This window comes from Triticum dicoccoides, chromosome 5B (genome assembly GCF_002162155.2).
Source record: "Triticum dicoccoides isolate Atlit2015 ecotype Zavitan chromosome 5B, WEW_v2.0, whole genome shotgun sequence".
NCBI classification, from domain to species: domain Eukaryota; kingdom Viridiplantae; phylum Streptophyta; class Magnoliopsida; order Poales; family Poaceae; genus Triticum; species Triticum dicoccoides.
In genome coordinates this window covers 537,986,031-538,002,647 of record NC_041389.1, presented here as the reverse complement: position 1 = coordinate 538,002,647, position 16,617 = coordinate 537,986,031, and the positions used below count along the sequence as shown (strand labels likewise).

Here is a 16,617-nt window from a genome sequence, read left to right as displayed (position 1 = left end):
TGGCAGTAAGAATTAGACCCGGCCAAGCTAGCCACTGGCTGCCCCAGTCTAAAAGAGGAGGGTTCTCCCTTTGACAAGAAAGACTTTGCTACATGTGTAAAAACGGTGCATCCTTTGGCGAGTCTGCTTGTTGAAGAAACTGATCTGTCCAAGTATCAGGCGGCTTACACCGCAGAAAATCAGAAGATGCCCACGTCGGCTTATAAGATTGCAGATCTAATCCCTCCAATCCGTAACCATACTTTTGCACCAGAAATTGATCCGTCTGAGCTTATCAATGACGATGCTGAATTTCAAGCCTTGACTGGTATCAATAGGTCATCGCCTGACTTCCAGATGGTGGAGGAAGAAGAAGAACCGGCGCATGATGACCCGGAAGCTTCAAACTGCCAAGGCCAGGAGAACTGATCCGCTTGGCGGTTCTTTATTTGCATCACCAGGAACTACTTGAAAAATAATTTATCCACTTTGGGCTCATGGAGCCATGTAATAGGCTAGTTAAGTACTGATCTGTCGTGCCATCGTGCCCGTTTTGTTTGCATAACACTACTGATCCATCATTGGGAGATCCATCCCTTATGCTTTATGGTTTTATCAATTATGCAAATCTGGTTTGTCGTTTTTCCCTGTATATAAACAAACAACAAGTGCCTTGGCGGTTTACCCCATGCGGTTCATGATACCCCATATAAAAAACCACCGAGGACTAAATAGTCCATAATCAAGGCGGTTTGTCAAAACCTTATATAATGAAATAAACATCATACATGTAATACTTGTTCATACTGCCGACTTATCATAAGTCGTGTGGTAAAGGCAATAGCCCATAGACAGAAGCACAACGCCCTGTTCAATATATTCATACTGCCGGCTTACAACGCCGCATGTAGCAGGGGGTGAGATCCAAAAATTTGAGCAAAAAGCTCTAAGTATATCATCATTATATCCTGGCGACTTATAGTCCAAAGCCAGGCCGGGTTAATAATACTCCGAATAAAGATATACATGAACCATCAGGCAACATGGCCCTAATTGGTTTTTCAACCATGTATTGATATGTCACAAGAGACAAAACTCCAAAAAATGTTCAAATCAAAGACAAATTAGAAAACAAGGCTTTCATAGGCCGCCAAGCCTAAAACTCAAGTGCTTTCATGGGCCGCACAGCCGCTGAGTTAAACCTTCATTCAAACCTTGTAAGCCGGACCTCACATGACCAATCATCGTTTTAACGTTGACAAGTTCAGGGTCTTTATAAGATTAACTATCAAGAGTACAACGGTCATTCCTGGATTACCTGGGCGGAGTGGCAGACTTACAAAGGCAGGATAACCCGGATTTCTTGGTGAATACACCAGGCGTCCAAGCCTAAAGGGTCATAGCTATGCTTAATGAGCCCCCAAGTAAAAGTTCATTCAGGCATATAAGCCGAAATCAGAGCTATGCTCAATGAGGAAGGCCCCAAGTATATTTTAATCGTGACGTATATGCTAGATCAAGAGGCTAGTAATGGCTATGCTCAATGAACAGGAAGCCCCCAAGTGATCATATGAAGTGACAATAAAGACTCATATTCTCAGAAATGAAACAACAGAGGCCCTGAATTATCAGGGATGCCGACTTTATTATATTCATGATAATATATACATGGATAAAGTATGTACATCACCAGAGCCAGTGGCTCAAGTGTAATTAGGCTGAAGATGACCAATATTCCATGGCCGGCGGGTCTCCTCCTCCGACGTGCGTGAGTCCTTGTGGTCTCAAACATTGATAAGGTAGTATGACCCGTTGTTCAGATACTTGCTGACCACAAAGGGCCCTTCCCAAGGTGGGGATAGCTTGTGCATGTCAGTTTGATCCTGGATGAACCGGAGCACCGAATCGCCTTCTTGAAAGGTCCTGGTTTTAACTCAGCGGCTGTGATAACGACGCATGTCTTGCTGGTAAATCGCCGAATGAGCCGCCGCAAGGTCACGCTCCTCATCTAACAGGTTGATAGCATCCTATCATGCTTTCTCATTGTTTGCTTCAACATAAGCTGCCACACGAGGCGAATCGTGACGTATGTCACTGGGGAGAACCGCCTCAGCTCCATAAACCATGAAGAAAGGTGTGTAACCCGCATATCTATTGGGGGTGGTATTGATACTCCAAAGCACTGAGGGTAATTCCTCCACCCAACAACCCGGTGTTCTCTGCAAAGGAACCATAAGCCGGGGCTTGATACCTCTCAAAATTTCTTGTTTAGCTCGTTCAACTTGGCCATTAGACTGGGGGTGAGCTACCGATGACACATCAAGCCGGATATGCTCTTGTTGACAGAATTCTTTCATTGCTCCTTTAGACAAATTAGTACCATTATCAGTGATGATACTATGAGGATACCCAAAACGAAAGATCACCTTTTTGATGAATTGAACCACCGTGGCTGCATCACATTTGCTGACCGACTCAGCCTCAACCACTTTGTAAACTTATCAACCGCCACCAAGAGGTGGGTCTTTTTATCCTTGGACCTTTTGAAAGGCCCAACCATATCCAGCCCCCAGAATGCAAACAGCCAAGTAATTGGAATCATCCTCAATTCTTGAGCCGGCATATGAACCCGTCTTGAAAATTTCTGACAACCATCATATTTACTGACCAGATCTTCTGCATCAGCATGAGTCGTCGGCCAATAAAACCCATGACAAAAATCCTTAGCAACGAGAGACTTAGAGCCGGCATGATGACCGCAATCTCCTTCAGGAATCTCCCTTAAAATTTCACGGCCCTCCTCAAGAGAAACGCATTGTTAAAACACCCTTGTAACACTGCATCTGTGAAGCTCACCATTGACAATAGTCATTAACTTAGACCTCCAGGTTATCTGCCTGGCCAAAGTTTCATCCTCAGGTAACTCGCCTCGGGTCATGTAAGCTAAATACGAAACACATGATATTAGGGGGGACCGGCTTACGCTATGACCCCAGCCGGCTTAACACATCAGCTACTTCATTTTTCCTTCGATCAACATGCTCCACTTGATATCCTTTGAAGTGATCAGCAATAGTATCAACCTCTCGACGAATCAATCAAGCAATAAGAAAATGGTTCATCAATCTGTTAATCTGGCCTGAATACCCTCCTCGTGCCATACGGCATCCTCATGGAGGTAGTTTCCCAGTTTAGAGCACACCGCATAATAGTAATATGCTAATAACAGGTACAACCAGAAAACTAACCTGGGTTCATGGCGAAGAAACCTACAAATAATTATTAATATGGGGCATTAGAAAAATATGATAAGGATGAATTGCTGATAGTGCACAATGCAGTAGTTCTAATCAGTCATTGTGTTTTTTGCTCACCGTCCCGATAGTAGTTACCATGTGTACAAGATTCATGTATCTTGGTCGGGCTACTTTCTATCGTATCATCACCCCCTTGCTTGGTTTCAGTTTCAAGCCTGCAGTACAGTGCAGAAAAACCGGCGGTGGTAAATTCACAGAGACTAGATACCAAGACCATACAGGAAGTGAGGGCAAGATACAACAACAACAAGAAGAAGAAAGTAGATCCAAATGGTTACATATATGAGATATCTCACAGAAAAAAAAGGTAAACTGAGAAAATGAGGAACAAAATCTCCAGGGACGTCAGAAATATAGGTTTGGCTGTCCATATTCTGGTTTGAATAAGAAACTACTGCTCATTTACGAAAATATATTAGCGTCGTAGAACCCCTGAAAATAATCTAGTTCAGGGCGAGTACAACAGATACTAACAGGACAGTTGATGTGGGTGAAAGTATATGTAGGTAATGCCACAACTTATTAAGCTACAGGGAGAAACGTTTACAGATGTCAAAATATACAGCAGTACAAGATATGCAATCTGCCAGCGTACTGGAATATACTAGGAAATTTTGAAAGCTGTTTGGCATGCAAATTGGATGCCTTACAATTCAAACTGGGAATGTAGGACAGGGCAAAATAGTGCACGCCTAGATTTACATACTTGAATATCCCAGAATACTGCATACATTTTAGAACTATTTTCCGCGGAAGGCAGGGAGTAATCACTATTTGCTGACGGTCCGCGCTCGTTTGACTATGATAGAAGTTCATGCCAACAAAATGCCCATCTAAATCAATGAGAGGGCCTCCAAACCCAACCTAAGACAGATTAGAAGTGACAATCAAGGAAGGCAAAAATGTAGTTTATGTCTTGAAGAATAGGGTTCAGTGCATAAATAATAGATTAAGCCATTCATATCATGATCCATTTATTTACTAGAACATTGTAGAAAAACCAGATAGAACATAAGAGCTCACCCTAGTGATTTTACATGTACTGTACATAAGCTTGTGGACTGTACCATCTGTAGTGCCAATCAACTGCCCGTGGCTGGCCATCAATTTGTCTGAACTGAAAGATTGCCATAACGCTACCACCTCACTACTAGACTCAAGTTGTTTGTCATGATCAAGCACAAGCCTGTGGTCTACTTCACAGCCAGGCAAATGCTGGGTGCCGACAAAAGCAATACCATAATATGCATCATAATACAGTAACTGCCCACTGACGACTCGACCATTTGGGGAGCGTACTTGAATCTGCGTGCAGTGATAAAACGGAACGACAGACGGTTATACTGAACGATTCGTGCGTACCAAATAAGGGGAAGGAGCAGAGATAAGTTAGCAGCACCAACCCTGACACGATCACTGCTATTCCTTTTACCATCTGATGCTGTAAACAAGCTTAGTGAAGTCAGAAACTTTGCAGTATTAGGATCTGGGCATTCAAGGCAAACACCTGTGCATTCAGCCAGCATGGTATTTCCTACAGAGATCTCATAATTAATGTCAACCACACACAGCAGTTGATGTCTGAATCATAATCTTATATAATAACAGTATATATAATCACCATCGAGTGAAGCAAGAGATACAACGGTTGGTTTGAAGTTTGAAGCAGCTTGTCTAATGAGATCCTCAGCCAAGGGAGATGCATCAGTTTTACTAGCATTGGCAAGCGCCACATTATCGGTCATCTTGCTTTTACCATCTGACAATGCAATGAAACCTCCAGCTGTGCGTTCAAGTACCACCGTATCTCCTACATATATACAGGAATATCATGATTTCAAGTTTTCAGCCAATAGGTACACAGTTGGTTTATGAATCATCATAATTCTAAAAGAAGCATATCTGGTAATTAATGTGCACATTGCAGTATATATAATCACCATCACATAAAGCATCGTCTTGAGTGAGTTCACTCCCAGCACATTCACCAGTTTTACTAGAATTGCCAGACTGCACTTTGGAGATGCTACCTGATCAGAAAGGCCCTAGCTAGTTAATTGGAAATATTATGATACAATAGCAGAATGGTGAGCTTTTTTAAACATATGCATGGAAGAAGGTAAAAGGATGAAAAACTTGGAATCAGTGACTCACTTGACCTAAGCACTCTCTTGGAGGCATTTTGTACTTGATCCAAGCCTCTCGGCCTGCGCTTGTCTCTCGGCATCTTTCCAACCTTGAATAGATGGAACAAAACCCAGTCATCCAAATCTAATGGATGACTAATTAGAAATTTGGAAGTATGCAGAGTACATATATTGTTGTGTTGATGAACCCATTACACACTCCGTTCTCTAATGGACATTATATTGACCAAACTATTGTAGTCCAAACTAAAGTGTATACTTCCTTCGTGGTGCGTACACACTTTAAAATTCAGATTTGACCATCAGTTGGACCAACTAAACATGGGTGGCAATTTTTTATGATGGGTGGCAATTTTTTATGGGTGGCAATTTTTTTATGAAATTTGTCTTAAAAATAAAGAACAGCCATGCATTTTGTAAAAAATGCCAGTGTTGTCGCGAATGGCGTCATAGTTGGCACTTGGGTTGTCGACTGGAGCAAATCTCCACTCCTCTTGGATCGCGACTCTCAAGTCCTCAAGCAACATCACCCCCAAGGGGCTCCAAAACCGAGAACCATCTTCCACCACCGAAGAAACTCTCGATGCACCATCTACCAGCCACCTCCAACACTGACGCTTTCAGCTCCGCGACAACACTGGCCGCGTGGGCGGCAGCGCTGGATGCCCTCGTCGTGTGGGCGGTGTGTTGTGGCGGGGACTGCGGCCCTAATTTCGGGTGTGTCTTCGGTCGTGGTTGTGCTTGTTGCTCAGGGCGGCGCCGTAGCAGCGGTGTTGGTCACAGGCGGAGGACACGGTAGGGCGAAGTGGGGCGCTCGCCCTACCTTGATTTTTCGGAATTTTTACTAGGTATACCTATATACATCGATGGATTCATCTGATCGCTAACAATAACCGTCAAACGTTTTGTTGGGCTGTGATATAACATGGACACCTTATTGGGCCGGCCTAACCAACCTCACCAGCCCACAGGCGCACGTACAGCCTCGCTCAATCGATCGATCCAGTCGTCCAAGCCTCCACGCCCTGGCTCGATCTAGTCGTCCACGAGAGAAAAGACAACCCTAGCGGCGCGCCTGGGCGGCAGCAAGCAGGAGCGAGGCCGCGAGGGGATCGACGGCCAGCAGCACCGAGCGCGGGGTCGGCGCCGCGGCGGCCAGCAGGAGATCCTAGCGCGCGTGGGGGGCGGGGGCCACTTCCTGGTGGCCACGAGCTTGCGCGAGGTCGACGGTCAGCAGGAGGGCGTGCCGTTCCCGGCGCCGGCGGCCAGCCGGAGCACGCGTGACTGTGTGAGGGCCAGTTTCCGGCTGCCAGAAAGTGAAGATGGACAGGAAGGGGAAAGGAATGGCAAAGAAGAAGGGCATAGGTATTTTTCTCTGAATTTTAGGATAAGAAGGGCCAAGAGGATAGAATGCAGTGATCAATTGCAGTTTTTATGTGATGAATTGCAGATTTGAAGAGATACTTTGAGGTACTTGGTGGTAGTCGCAGCAGCTCCAACTCCAATCCAAGTACAAGGGAAAGTGGCAACGCTCCGGGCCAATCTGTTCATCAAAATCAAGTGAATACTGCAGAAACAGAGAATGCAAATTCCGTGCCCTCTCAACAAGTTGAAGAAGAGATTCCAGATTCCGTCGAAGCAATAGTCGAGGAGAATGTTGAGGTTCTAGGAGATGAAGGTATAACCGTTTTTTCAATGGATTACATAAAAGATGATCCAGGACTTCGCATTCCACTTGATAGATTTAGCCCCAATATTAGGGATGATGTTAGATTTGCTTACATAGAGATGGGTCCAACTCAACCAATGTGTCCCAATTTTCCATCAAATAAAGATGAAAGATGCTTTCGAGCAGCATGGTATAAGGATTTTGAATGGTTGGAATATAGTGTTTCCAAGAAAAAAGCTTAGTGTCACTATTGTTTTCTTTTTAAACATGACCGAATGGATGAGAAATTTGGTTATGAGGTTTTCTCCAAATTGGGGTATGACAATTGGAAAAATGCAGTCGCAACATTCCGTAAGCATGTCGGTGGGGCAACTGGCATCCACAATATGCTTTCTATATTCACTGCTTTGCCCACCAACTACAATTGGTAGTTGTTGCTGTTTCGAGATGTTGCAAGGGTGTTGAGGATTTTTTTGAGTATGTGACCATGATTGTCAATGTCAGTGGTTCATCTTGCAGGAGGAAGGATAAATTGCTTGATAAGCAAAAGCAGATTCTTTTGGATAAGATTGAGAGGGGTGAGATGCCCACGGGAAGAGGGAAAAATCAAGCAACCTCATTAGTCAGACCCGGAGATACACGTTGGGGCTCTCATTACACAACTTTATCTCGCATTGAATCAATGTGGGATGCTGTGATAGAAGTTCTGGGCATTGTTGAGGAGGATGTGCGTGTTCCATGTAGGGCAGGAGGTTTGGTTCATCAAATGGAGACATTCAGCTTCGTGTTCATCCTAAAGATGATGTTAAAAATCCTTCATATGACAAATGATCTATCTCTTCTATTGCAAAAGAAGGATCAAAATGTTGTTCATGTATGTGATAGACAGATGGAGTATGTTATATGTATCTAGTTTGCTTGATATGTTTTGTTCATGTAAGTAGAGTTGCATCTAAACCCACAATTGTATCATTTCAGGCTATGTCATTGGTTACGGATGTGAGAACACGTTTGATCAATTGGAGAAATGATGGTTGGGAGCCACTCTTGGAAGATGTGAAAGCATTCTGCACCAAAAATGAAATTCCAATACCAAGTATGGATGACACCTTCACAAAATGGGGGAAATCAAGAAAAGGTGGAAGAAACAATGTCATTGCTGATCATTTCTTCCGTGTGGACACCTTCTATGTTGCTATAGACTCCATCACCACGGAGTTTGATCATCGTTTTAATGAGGTATCTTCAGAGCTCCTCTAGAACTTCTCTTGTCTTGACCCAAGAGACTCCTTTTCTAGGTTCAATATCAGTAAGCTTGCTCGACTCGCAGAGATTTATCATGAGGATTTCTCTAGTTATGACCGTGAGCATATACGAGATCACCTTGAGCTATTCATTATTCATATGAGAAGAATTGAAGATTTTAGAGATTGTCATGATATTGCAAGCCTAGCTAAAAAGATGGTTGAACTTGAAAGGCACATCATGTTTCCCACGGTTTATCGCCTCATTGAGCTGGCATTGCTACTACCGGTGGCGACAGCAACAGTTGAAAGGGCTTTTTCAGCAATGAAGATCATCAAGACCGAGTTACGCAGCAAGATGTCCGATGGCTGGCTTAATGACTTGATGGTGTGTTATATTGAACGAGGGATATTCAAAAGTCTTGATCTTGGTAAAATTAAGGAAGATTTTCACAAGAAGGGTAGGGCACTACCGTTGCCCGGGTCTTCCACTCGCCATTAGAACTTGCCTGGGTATGTTTTAGGTTGTTTGTCTTTTTAAAGTATGTTTGCATTTTCATTTTAGTTGGCTATTCTGTTTAGGATTATATGAAAATATTGGTGTGCATTGTTCATTGCTGATTGTATTCTTTATGTTGGTCGTGCACAATTTTTTTTTTTTGGCTTAAGAGTTCGCCCCACCTCAAAATACTTTCGTCCTCCGCCACTGGTGTTGGTGATAACGCACTGCGCACGGTTGGTGGTGGCAACGCGAAGGGGCGCAGTGGTGGTCTGTCTCGTCAGAAAAACACTTGCTAGGCCTTCCACAACAACAACTGTAACAATAGGGAGTTGGAGTTGGTGCCGTCCATTTGGTGATTTGCCCTAATAGGGAGGGGGCGTGCCCTCTCTATATCATTTCGGCATGCGAAATTCACGTCAAGCTAGTTGTAATGGAGCTGAACCATCCCTGCAAAACGCTACGAGTAGCTAGCCGGATGTGCAGATTTGAAACCATTTCCTTCCAATTAAACACAAACAGGATGTTTTGCACCACCGGCCCAAAAGGTACAGAAGAAACAAAACCAAAACTGTTACAGGATGGGCATCTCTCTCTTAATCAGGATGGGCGTGTGGCCTTTTGCTGTGCCAAAAGAAAATCAGAAGCACTGTCAAATGCCAGACTGGGAACTTACCATTCTGATTCTGATGAAATTCAGTAGCACAACAGCCGAGTCAGCCACACCAAAGCGCCATCCCGCTGACAGCTCTTCCAAAATCCGGCAAATCAATCACATAATCACATGAACAGATGTACACTGTTATGCCAAAAACATATAGATAGATGGATAAACACTGGACGACACAGAATTTAAGACAGCAAACAATCTGTACATCTCTCAGCACGACACCGAGTTCCAATTTATGACTTGCAGGGGTTATTTCAGTTTTCCTCCCCTCATAACAGAGAGTACCTGCATTTCCTGCACACAGGAAACACTTATCACCCTACCGACGACGGTGGGAGGTGCAGTGCAGCCCAAGGTTTGGCATCCAACACAACAACATTATTTGGTCACGACAAGGTAGCAAAAAAACACGTATCTGCTTAATCCTGGGAGTCCTGATCAAGAGATGCGACGAGGATCGGTTCCCTGGCTAATTGCTGTCCCAAGTCGGCACATACTACAAAACAGGTAGGTAGGTCACCCAGCAGACATAGGCAGGAAGACGGCACCAACAACAGAAAACCCTTGCTTGGAATTCCACCACAATGGAGCAACAACTGTGACACCCTGTACAAGAAAAACAAAGAAAAGAAATGGCCATAAGACGAACGCGTTACTTGAGGCAAAACAAGGAGAAACAGGTATCATAATGTGAAAAGAATGATTCTCCACGAGACCCTTCTTACCTGAGAGCAATGACAATCACCAACGACCGGCAAGCCATATGTACGCGGTGTATGTACAACAGCCAGCCTCCCTTCACCTTGTGTACAAGGCCGTGATGTCCTGGCGCATTGCCCTGTTGTCCAGCAGCTCGTCCCCGCAGTCGTCGATGTCTATTTCGTTCAGCTGGAAGCCCTCCGACGTGCAGCGCTGCTCGCTCCATTCAAACCACAGCTTCGGTATCACCTCCTTCTTGACCGCAGTTTTATGGGTGTTCTCCTCCGGAGAGTCAGCTGCTACGAGCCTGTAGACAAACACTTTCTTCTGCTGTCCAGGCCTGAACGCCCGCCCAATTGCCTGACGGGTAACAGAGGGGTTCAAGTGAACATCTAGAATGACCACTCTCGATGCGCCCACCAGGGAGATGCCCTCCCCACATGCCTTGATAGAGCCAAACAGGACTTTTGCATCAGCAGAGTTGTTAAACTGAGCCACTGTCAGTTCTCTTTCTTCCATAGTACATTTACTATCACCACGGATCACAAACATCTCCTTTCCTACATGCCAGCCCCTTGTCTTAACAAGTAGCCTTTCCAAAAATTTCATGGGAAGCAGGTACTGACTGAAAGCAAGGACCTTCTCTCCTGCAGATTCCGCAAGTGCCAGGATATTGGTGAAAAATCTGGCCTTCACACCGTCGGCCACGTTGATAGACTGGACCAGACTATCAACAGCTGCATCCGTCAAGTTGGAAGCCCTATCAGCCGCGGCAACTTCTGACATTTCTGACAGACATGGATGCATGTACAAGGCAGTTCCTACTGCATTTTTTTTGAACTTCTCGTAGGCTTCCAACTTGTGAACGATTTCTTTCTGCTTGGGACTGAGTTTCAAGAAGACACTGAAGTCTACAAGGCCAGGTAGGTCATCCAAGATATCACCCTTGTAGTAGTGAAGCACGTCTTTTGTTAGTTCTCTGAGACTTCTAATGACGTTTACTTTTCTCGTGAAGTCACCATCATGCAGCAGGGTCTCTTCTACCGACTCATTGAATTTATCAGTGTCTTCTTTTGAAATCCTGCGACCTGATATCGACACTTGACTCATTATACGGGCAACGATAGGACGAGACGATTCCTTCTTGAGAAACTTTGGGCGTACAAGATTCACGATGTTGAACACTTCTGAGACATGATTTTGGAAAAGTGTACCAGATAGGACCACCTTACGTGGAGTTTGTACTCTCTGCAGTGATTCTAGAACATTAGTTGACTCAGTCCTAGGTAAATGGCCCTCATCCATTATAAGTAGGTTTGGGACCTTAAGCAACCTCTCCTGGCATCCAGCTGCAACGGCACCACCCTCGTCACTGCTAATGATCCAAGAGAACTGAGTGTAGCCCACCAAGAGGATACTCCTTTTGGCTTCCCAAGACTTGAGGATTTCCAACTGCTCTGCTCTGGTCTTGACAGAATACAAGTCATACAGTGGTATGTCCTCCACTTGCCACTGTTGAAATTCCCTTTTCCATGTACCTAATATGCCTTTAGGGAGTACAACGAGCGGCCTTCCAGAGGGATACTTTGCCAATAAGCTCTGAATAAAACTAATGAGCATAAATGTTTTCCCCGAACCAGGGGCATGAGCTAGAATGCAACCTCCTGGTTTGTCAGAGACCAAATTCTTGACCAGAAAGTGGAAACCTGCCAGCTGATGTGGTCTCATTTGCTTTTCATGTCTTGGATGAATAGCAATGTCTAAAGCATTGAGTTCTTCAGCGACTCTAACATCACCAGTGACAATCTCGTCAGAATCCTTTGAACGCTTTTCAGAGAAATATGATCTTGACCTTGATGCCTGACATGAGGTGAACATAATGTCAATTGATCGTTCCAATCATACGTTTAAACTTTCAAGTCATTCGAAAGTTTATATTATGCCATCATGACATTTCTGAAAAATTATAATGCATAGCAGTAGATACAGAATATCAGAAAATAACAACTACATGCGCTATACTAGAAAATTTTCTTCATGCTGGAAATACAGGAATAACCCAAATAACAACCCACGAAGTCTAGCGTGAGGCTCTGCGGCATGAGCAAATGTGTCAATTTTGTCGGATAAGATGGCATGGACTAATTCTCAGGTATGATTGGCATATTGTGCCCCTTTAGGCACTTGGCTCTTATAAAAACAGATTTTGTTCAAACAACGTAATAGTGTAATACAAAATAAAAAATGTATTTGAAATCAGTTTCAGCACACCAAATGGATCGCACACGTTCCCGTGGGCCAATTTGCTTGTTGCTAAACAGAATACTTGGTAAGAACTTCCAAAAAATTTAAAATACATATGTTGCTAAACGGCCTCATAGTTACAGAAGCATCATCACATATCTTAAACAAATAAGATACCTTTCTCCACTGATAATCAATGATTGTGTCAGCCCTTTTCACAATCAAACCGCAGACACGGCATACATGGCCCAGATCTTCGTGAATCTGTATATCATGATTGCAGGCGTTGTCCACCTCTTTCTCACCCACTTCTTTCTCATTGGCTGCCTCTTCAAGTGTGTCGAGCTGGCCAATAAATGTAACTAAATCATTATGCCAAACAACATAAATCCAGATAAACAATTTAGGGAAAATAAAGTACGCAGATTTCTCTAATTGAGCTAAGCTCTCATCTATCCTCAAACTTTACAAGTTGAATCAATTTGCAGACAGAGCATGCAATTATAAGCACAACTATTAAATTACAAAATGATATGTTTCAAAATGCTGCAGCAACAAAAGTCATAAGTCTGTGATTATAATTTGTACCTTAGAGCTTTCAAGTGCCACTGAGTACTCATTCCAAAAATCTTCAAGACCATCACTTTCCTGTTCTTGTATATGCTCTTCCTCCATAGGCTCATCTTCCCCCATAGGCTCATCTTCCTCCACAGGCTTGTCTTCCCCCACAGGATTGTAAGGTTCTGAGGGCAAATCAAATACTGCTGGATTTGCTTCATTTTTTGTTTTTGTTTTTCTTGGCACAATTTCAACATCCCCATCTACCTGGGAGCTTGGATCAACTTTTCGTTTTTTTCTCTCCTTAGGCAGTGGAGGGAGAACTTGTGTTTCTGCTATTTTCTCCTTATGGGTAGCAACCTACATTGAGCAGCAAGAGTTACGGCTGGAAGATGAAAACTTTCAGCTTTGAATTGGAATAGATTGAGAAAATATCAGATAATTATACTCCATTATTTTCAGTACAAGACAAAGGGTACTTGTGAACTAAGATGCGATAAATAATTATGGATGAACATTAAAAAAAAATTGAAAACAAAGACAACAGTTTTGCAGTGTCCTTCAGAGATACTGATGAGGCAGTGCAAATGTTGATACTACTAGTTTGTCAGTACAAGCATGTAGAACAAAAACAACAATATAACTCTTAGTAAAAATTCAGTAAAAAATTGCAAGTGAAAAGTACATACAGCCAGATCATGGATACGTTCCTCCTCAGGTCTTTTCTGCAATATAACTCTCTCAAACAGAACTGCTGATGGTTGATAGCTGGTAACAGGATACTGATTCACTAAAGTTGCACTTGGACTATACGGAACAATTTGACTCTTTTGGTCTCCAACAGGCATTGTCTCATTTATTACTTCATCAATTCCTTCAGTTACCACCCTCAAGAGAGCACCAGCCTGTTCTGATGGTATCAGCTGTTTATTTTTCTCAGGTGTGAGCTGTTTGTTTTTCTCAGGCGTCAGTTGTTTGTGTGCTCTTGTGCTTTCATCTTCATCGTCCGAATCAAGAACTATTACACTCTTTTTCTCTTCTCTTTGCTCGATAGAATTGGCCATATCAGTTTCAGCACTCAGCCCATAACTCAGAGCAGGCTCGGGCAGAGTCGAAAGGAAAGTCAGTAATTGGACCTTCTGAGCATACAAGCGGTCCCACTGCTCGGTAACACTGCCACATCCCCAACTGTGAACCCTATTTCCAGTAAGTGAAAGATTATTCATGGGGTTGGAAGGCTTCCTTTTTCTGCGGTAATACATGCCTACAGAAACAGATGACTGATTAGTTATCATATAAGAGAGAAGAAATGAATTTGCACAGCAATGGAAGTACCACTTCTGATGTATAAGCCACATGCAAGGTGGACATGAAAAATGTGGGATGCGTACAAGGCAATCGTAAGTAGAGGCACAGACAGTTACATGTGGAAAACTATAATGATCATAAAATGCAGCAGGCATTATTTAACATAAGCATAGTAATTGATGAACAAATAAGCACTTTATTAATCAATTCTTTCTCATAGGTTTACTAGGTATCCTTATTTTTGGCATCAAGCTCTGTATTTCACTTGGTACAATTCAATTCAAATAGTAATGAAACTGTATGCATAAAGCTAGTAGCTAGTAGAGATACACTTGAAATATCACCTACGGTAAATTCAGTCCAAAACTCAAATACTGTTTTTATGATTCTAATCACGCACAGAATACCCAGAAAAAGAGTGTCTAAAGAAAAGAAAAACACAAAGGTGATGTGATTGTAAAGGGCAGTGGAGGACGCTCACCGGAGGAGTCTGCTGGGGGGTCTTCGCCGGGGGCAACGTCCATGGCTGGCCGCTGGCGGCGAAGAGGCGAAGGGGGAGGGCTAGCAGCGACGAGGCGAGGGGCTGACGGCGGCGACGAGGCGAGGGGCTGACGGCGGCGACGAGGCGAGGGGGAGGGCTGGCGGCGGCGACGGCGGCGAGGCGAGGGGGAGGGCTGGCGGCGGCGAGGCGGGGGGGAGGGCTGGAGGCGCGGTGAGCGGCGCCGTGATTTATGGGGTTATTCGATAAAATGTCCGCGTTTTACTCACTCTGTCCATTCGATAAAAGGCTCTATTTCATTGTAAGGACCAGGTGAAGAGGATCGAAGAGATCGGAGGAATTGGGAGTCGATTTCACTGCTGGATCATGAAATTTAAGGGATACAAGGGCAGATCGCCAATGGCGGATACCCCGTCTTGCTCACGGCCTAGGTTCTAGCTACCTACAATGACTTATCCAATTACAACCTGCCCGAACTCGCCTCGGTGCCGAGCATATAAACCCCCTTTCCAGCTCACCGCGGTAATACAGTGATTAGCGACTACATTACAGTGTTCGGTTTAAACTCATTGGATAAAACGGCGAGGACGCATCTGAGCCGTTGGTTTGTTCTGAAACGGTATCTTCTCGTCTGCGCCGTTGGATAATTGAACTTGTCCTGCGTCTTCTTCTCTCTTCAGTAGCATCGAGGTTCAGCTCCTGACAGCGGCGGCGACGGGGGCGAGGCGAGGGGGAGGGCTGGAGGCGCGGTGAGCGGCGCCGTGATTTATGGGGTTATTCGATAAAATGTCCGCCTTTTACTCACTCTGTCCATTCGATAAAAGGCTCTATTTCATTTTAGGGTTTTATCCAATGACTACTTTGCCCCTATCCCCTCTCCATCTCCTTCTTTGAAAAAAAACCTAAAATTCCCAATCATACACAAGAAAAAAATCTCGTGATTAAGGGTAGGATTGCAACTAAAGTGAGGCTATAACAAGGTAGATTTACAAGGTCTCATGGGTTGGGAACTACCAACGTACTAGCATCTGAACTAGTTAGGTTAGCTAGGAGAGATTTCCGCGCCTTTTTCTATTAATAATGTCCCCGTTTGTTACTATTAGCTAGTTAATAAATATTATTGGCTAGTTAATAAAGTGATCTCGTTTCGCATGTTTTCTTTTCATTATCTGATAGCGAGCATAAATACCAAAAAAGAACGCGTTCGAAATAATCTAGCAATAGTAGTTTCACGACTGTTGTTGAAGTACATAACAAAACAATTACAATACTCCTTTCATTGAAGCACGGGGTTTCTTATTCCACGAGAGTGAAAATATGTTTCCATTCTTTCATATACTAGGGATTAAACAATAGTAAGAAATTCGGGTTCATAATAAAGAGTTCAGTGGCAGTGGCAGTAGATTGAGTAACACCTAGTAGCGAGGCCCTACCCGTTAGTGCAACTTCAACGCGCCGACCCAAACGAACGACGCTTTCGTCCGCTTTTTGTCCGTTTGGGTCGGCCGCCCGCTCAGCGTCCATCTTGTTTTTCTTTTGGGTCGGCAGTGCACCCAACATTTGCGGCCCATTTCATGTCCGCACACAAATTTGAAAAAGGCCTGCGGCCATACTGTCGCCCAGAGTTCATGTCGGCACCATGCCAGCGGCCGGCATACAGTGCCAGCTTAAAAAACACCACACAGTTCATGCTGACGCACTTGCCAGCGGCCGGCACACATGTCAGCACACAAAAAGGAGCGGGAGTTCGACCACGCCATCGCGGCAGTGGTCATGCCAGCACA

The 16,617-nt window shown here is 44.1% G+C and overlaps 1 protein-coding gene across 1 annotated transcript; it reads right to left on the bottom strand.

The window, feature by feature from the left end:
• Positions 1-3,222: 3,222 nt before the first annotated feature.
• LOC119309981 (protein CHROMATIN REMODELING 35-like) lies at positions 3,223-14,964 on the bottom strand. Its single transcript, XM_037585860.1, has 14 exons — positions 14,816-14,964; positions 13,716-14,290; positions 13,057-13,386; positions 12,646-12,813; positions 10,328-12,084; positions 6,396-6,399; positions 5,451-5,532; positions 5,237-5,326; positions 4,918-5,106; positions 4,700-4,830; positions 4,320-4,601; positions 4,003-4,160; positions 3,354-3,451; positions 3,223-3,248 (listed from the first exon to the last, which is right to left on the bottom strand). Exons 1-14 carry the CDS (start codon positions 14,856-14,858, stop codon positions 3,223-3,225), a joined length of 3,933 nt encoding a protein of 1,310 aa, XP_037441757.1. The 5' UTR covers positions 14,859-14,964.
• Between the last annotated feature and the right edge of the window lie 1,653 nt (positions 14,965-16,617).